The following is a 5,137-nucleotide window of genomic DNA, read 5'->3' as shown; positions in this document are numbered from 1 at the left end:
ATATATATATTATATCTAGGCCTTCTCTTTCTTGGACGGAACTTTGCCATCTGTCCCCGCAAGGATAGCGTACTTATCCTTCCTAGTCAAATTGGTGCACTCAAATCCCAACGTCCCAGCCAAAACCCTTTGAATATAGTTAGCAACTTCAATCGCCGATTTACCTCCTTTGCAAGTCAACTCCGTAGGCAATTGATTCAAGAAAGTAATCTCATAACTTGGCATCGGATTCATGAACACAAAGTAAGGGTCCAAAAGCTTGTGCCCACGAACCGTGGTGCCGAAGAAAACACTTTGTTTGGTGTTTATCGCCACAGGGACAATTCTATCGGTTAACTCGGCGAAAAGAGCACTGAATCTGAGAAGAAAAGGTTCTCTACAAGTAGTCCCTTCAGGGCAAATCACCAAATCTCCTTCTTCGAGAAGGCGTTTGATGTTCGCGGCGTCTCTCTCTCTCTCCCTAGACAATGCCACGGCCTTGATGGGAGATATGATCTCCGTGAACTTGCTTATGCTGTATGTCACGCAGCTTATCTTTCTCCCAAGGGCGACAGCGGTGACAACGGGATCGAGGACCGTGCGGTGGTTGCAGACGAAGAGGACGCCGCTCTGGCCCTTCTTCGGCGCCGGGGGAGGGGTGCCCTTGACGATGACCTTGATTCCCAACAGCTTGTAGTTGTACCAGGCCAGTCTCTCTGGGAGAGGGATGTTGAGGTAGACCCTTAGAATGGAAAGGATTATGCCAATTGGGAGCCACAACAAAGTTAAAAGCGCGATTACTGGGGTTGGTCTTTGCACAAACCGCCCATCATGGAATATCACCGGACTCAGGAGCTTGTTTCTTGGCAGTGGCTCACTCATGGATTTTGGTACCATGTACCCTTCCTGCACTAGTCAAATAAGTTTAGTGTGTGTGTGTGTATATATTAAGCAAGAGACGTCTTATAGTAACAAATACTTATCCTTAATTATTCAGTTATTTTTGGGTTTATGTTGTACCAAGTAGATCAATCATATTATATGAATCCTTAAAAACTGACTAAAATTGAAAAGAATCTTAACATGTATTTTTACTGAACAAGATTAAATTGTTTGGAGAACTCTACATAACTAATAGTCTTTTTTCTTTTTTTTGTTTTTGTTTTTTTGAATTTTGGAGTGGGGGAGTTTGAACTCAACACCTTATAAGTCAAATGTGTGGAATTATTGCTAGACAATGTGTGGTATTAGTTTTTGCTAGAAACCTGGTTAGTTTTAAACCATTATATCATACTAGAGTTATCATTACAATATAAAAACTTAATGAAATATGATAAAAATAGAACAATTCTAAAACTGCACAATAGCATTAATTAGAGTGGTTTTTACGCTACCAAAATGTTATCCTCTTTACACTAATACACTAATTAAATAGAAAATAGACAAGATAATTAGCAGAGAATCTTGACTTTAGGTCCTAATTAGCTTTCTTTTAATTTATAGATTCCCTAATTTGTTTTCTAACTCATGTCAATTTTCATAAGTGCTATGTATGCATGGTGGACCTACTCTGTACTGTTGAAGTTTACCAGAATCGAGTCTGATGGGATCAGTAATATTCTTTTTCTTTTCTGGTGGGCCCTCTATAATAAGCAAATCACATAGGTTTCTTTATATGCTGGGCTTTCTTTTCTACGTGGACAGTTGAAACAAACAATTATGTGGTGAGATCAATAAAAAGCCGCAACAAGTTCATATATGCAAATTGAAAATAAAAAGTCAACGATGAATAGATAGATATACATATGTTTATGTGTGTGAAGTTTTAACCAGTTTTGCATGTGTATTGGTTCCCAACAGGGTCATGAGTTTTGTGATTGGGATCTCATTGGACACGAACATCTTATGTATTGTCAGTTGTCCTACGATGTGCAATAAATGTGAACAGCATGCATTCAGATCAAACTATTAAGCGGTCAAAACCATTAACAAGAGATAACAATAGAACAAACAGGCTATATATATATATATATATATATGTATGTATGTATGTACGAGAGTTTTCATGAAGGGAAACAGTGAAAGAACGATAAGGTGAAAGTATATATAACACTGCATATGGTGGACCATCATAAAATTTATTGACAAAAAAAAAATTCAGACACCACATGCATACAAAAAGATAAAATTAAAAGAGAGGAGTGTTCGTGAAACAAAACATTATTGTCATTAACGCTCTCACCAACCCGAAATTAAATTTACAAGCCAAAATAACGATTCTTTATTTGTACTATTTAGCTTTTGTTGTGATAACTGATAAGAAACAGCTACAAGAAAAACATTCAACAGTTGGTCATGTCACGAGCTCAAAAATGAAAATATTAATAATGCTAATTAAACACACCGACTTTTATTTTCTTAGCAAAATCAAGACACCAACTTATCACAGAAGTTTTGCTTAAAAAGGTCTTGATATAAAACTTTAGCCACCAATTAATTTTTCAGTTGAATTGTCAATTTTCTATTATTTAAGAATAAAAGAAATTATATCCTCTTTCACCCTGTTTTATTCACCTTCGTTATGCACTTTTTCTTTTTTTCTTTTTAGAATTTTCATTTTCTCATAACAAATCTTACTGATTAACATACCTTGCAAAGTGACATAAAATCATGGTCTGTGTCTCTATCACCAAGGCCCAAATCTGGCATGGCTGTCCCGAATTCTTTAACAATAGCTTCTCTCTTGTGTTCTCCAACAAGAACGCCAGGTTTCTTTACAAACCCAGTGGCTCTCCCTGACCTTGTCACTTCCAATTCAGTGCCCAAAACCTTATCAGCTCCCAGGAAGGTCTTTACAAATGGCTCGACCATGATTCTCGGACTGGCAGTGACAATATATCTCTTTCCAAAGGCACTGAACACTCTCCAAGTCTCCGGGTGAACATCCTCAGCATAGAACTTTGGAAGAACCGACCGCGAAACGAGCTCGACGTCTTTAATTCTGAGCCCGGCGAAGGTGATGAAGATGAAGGTCTTGATTGCAACGGCCTCGGAAACGAAAAGGTACGTGAAGTACACAAAGGGTACGGACAAGAGAAGAATAAGGCCTCTTAGGATACTCCCGGCTTCAATGGCAACGAGCATGTAGTACGGAAATGCGCTCGTCGAGACGAGGAGGGTCCCATCAAGGTCGGCAGCCACCGCCTGGTTGGTTCGGCCGTCAGTGCTACATTTTGAGATTGGATCAAACCGGCGGTGAGCCCCCATTGCGAGAAAAATATTGGGAGTAAGAGTGGAAGAAGCAAAGAGAATTGGGAATGAGATAGAGAGAAAGAATTAATGAAATATGATTCTTTTTTTTTTTTTTAAAAATTTTTGTGTTGTGATGTTTTTGGCTTGTGGGAGTGAAGAGTGTATAGGGGCTTTTAAAGCAAGAGGAGATCAGGGATGGCCATGTTGGTGAAGTTTTCTATTACCATGAAAATATTATGTGGTTGAGAGTGAATTGTCAAAAGAATTTTTTTTTTAATTTTATTTTATATGTTTTAATTTCTTTTAATAAAGTTTTTTTTTTAATATTTTTTTACAAGGTTTGTAGAGAGGCAGGGTAAAATTATATATGTAGGAGAGACTTATTTTGCGTGCAAATTAGGGCAGTTGTGAGAGGAGAGGGTCCAGTCCAAATAGTAGTTGGAAGTATAGACCACACCCACATTAACTCATTCAATTGGCCTACTTTTTAGTTTCTAGGCGCCGGCCGCGCCGCTCATTAAAGCTCGGCTTTATATTCCTTATTTTTTTAGTTTGGCTAATCACAATTAGCAATAATTAATATATACGGTTGAATTTCAACTTTCCACGTTAATCTCGTCGATCTAGTTGGGAAAAATGTAGTGAAGTACTAACTTTAATTGCCAAAGTTTGTTCAAAATGTATTGAGATGTATAGAAACAAATGACTTAAATCTCACTCAACTTCACTAAAATATTCCGAAAAAAAATATATGAGAAAAGATATTTGTTGATATTACATATGGAGCTGATCTCTCCTCAGCGGTGTTTTAAGTCCCGTTTAGTTTGCTAATTCGAGTTTTTAATTTGAGTTGAGATGTGATTTTATGTGAAAACTTTTTACTGTAGCAAAAAAGTTAGATGTGACTGTTTCTGAAAGCTTTTTACTGTAACAAAACTTGAATTCTAAATTCGAATCGGTGAAATAAATGAGACTAATTGATATATTATTTTTAACTGAGAGAATAATAGTTCGCTCCTCTGGCAGACATTTAGTTGTAGCCTACAAGGCTATTTTATATTTAACACCTTCTATTTTGAGTTTATAAAAAGAATAACCCTATATTTTGGATATTCTCAAGATTTTATCTTTGGATTTCAATTTGATATCAATTTTGTATTTTTTGGGGGTTAAGGGTTGATTTTGATGCTTGAATTGAAAATTTTAAACTTTTGCAGCTTATAGGTGATGCTCTAACAAAAAAAAAAATGTAAGGTTTAAAAATACGAAGAAAAAAACCATAAAAAATTATATTTTCAAGTTAAGTTGCAAAGTACTATTTGTGATTAGTGTTTCATTATAAGTTTATCTATAAGTTAGAAAGGATAAAACCATCAATATTGAAGCTCAAAATTAGTTATTGACATAAGAAATGTGCAAATTTAAGACCATCTCCAATATAAATGCTAATGCTAATTGTATATTTCGCATCGAAAACTATGATATGATATGTTATTTTCATTTTTGCTCCAACGCATAATGCTATTTGAAATGCTAAATTTATTTTTTCCTATAATTATTAAGCTTTGGAAGTTGTAAAAGTACATTTTTATTTTTAAAATAATTAGAAAATACAAAAGTTCCATTGATTACATGAAAAAAGTTAACATTTCAACCAATAGTAATTAAATGTCAAATTTCTTATATTCTATATTTGGTGGGAAATTTACCACAAAGTATAACATATGAGAAATTTAGCACAACAAATAGCATTGCATTGAAGAGTGTTTTTTACACTCAAATGTTAAATTTACAATTGACACATTAATTATAGCATTGCATTGAAGATGCTTTAATATGGATTTGAAATTCGTAGATAATAGTCTCGAGCACATCCAAAAGCTATAGGATTACCTCTTTAATAAAC

General features: G+C 35.1%; 1 protein-coding gene across 1 annotated transcript; it reads right to left on the bottom strand.

The window, feature by feature from the left end:
• Positions 1 to 15: 15 nt before the first annotated feature.
• LOC21398684 (glycerol-3-phosphate 2-O-acyltransferase 6) lies at positions 16 to 3,297 on the bottom strand. Its single transcript, XM_010111339.2, has 2 exons — positions 2,629 to 3,297; positions 16 to 885 (listed from the first exon to the last, which is right to left on the bottom strand). Exons 1-2 carry the CDS (start codon positions 3,244 to 3,246, stop codon positions 16 to 18), a joined length of 1,488 nt encoding a protein of 495 aa, XP_010109641.1. The 5' UTR covers positions 3,247 to 3,297.
• Positions 3,298 to 5,137: the final 1,840 nt, after the last annotated feature.

This window comes from Morus notabilis, unplaced genomic scaffold (genome assembly GCF_000414095.1).
Source record: "Morus notabilis unplaced genomic scaffold, ASM41409v2 Scaffold751, whole genome shotgun sequence".
Lineage (NCBI taxonomy): Eukaryota > Viridiplantae > Streptophyta > Magnoliopsida > Rosales > Moraceae > Morus > Morus notabilis.
The sequence above is the reverse complement of the archived record's forward strand: the minus strand, read 5'-3'. Positions and strand labels throughout refer to the sequence as shown.

Coding starts and splice junctions, on each gene's coding strand:
- LOC21398684 (XM_010111339.2), bottom strand. CDS start 3,246: ATGGGGGCTCACCGCCGGTTTGATCCAATCTCAAAATGTAGCACTGAC. Junction 886..2,628: donor ATTTTATGTCACTTTGCAAG/GTATGTTAATCA, acceptor TGACTAGTGCAG/GAAGGGTACATGGTACCAAA.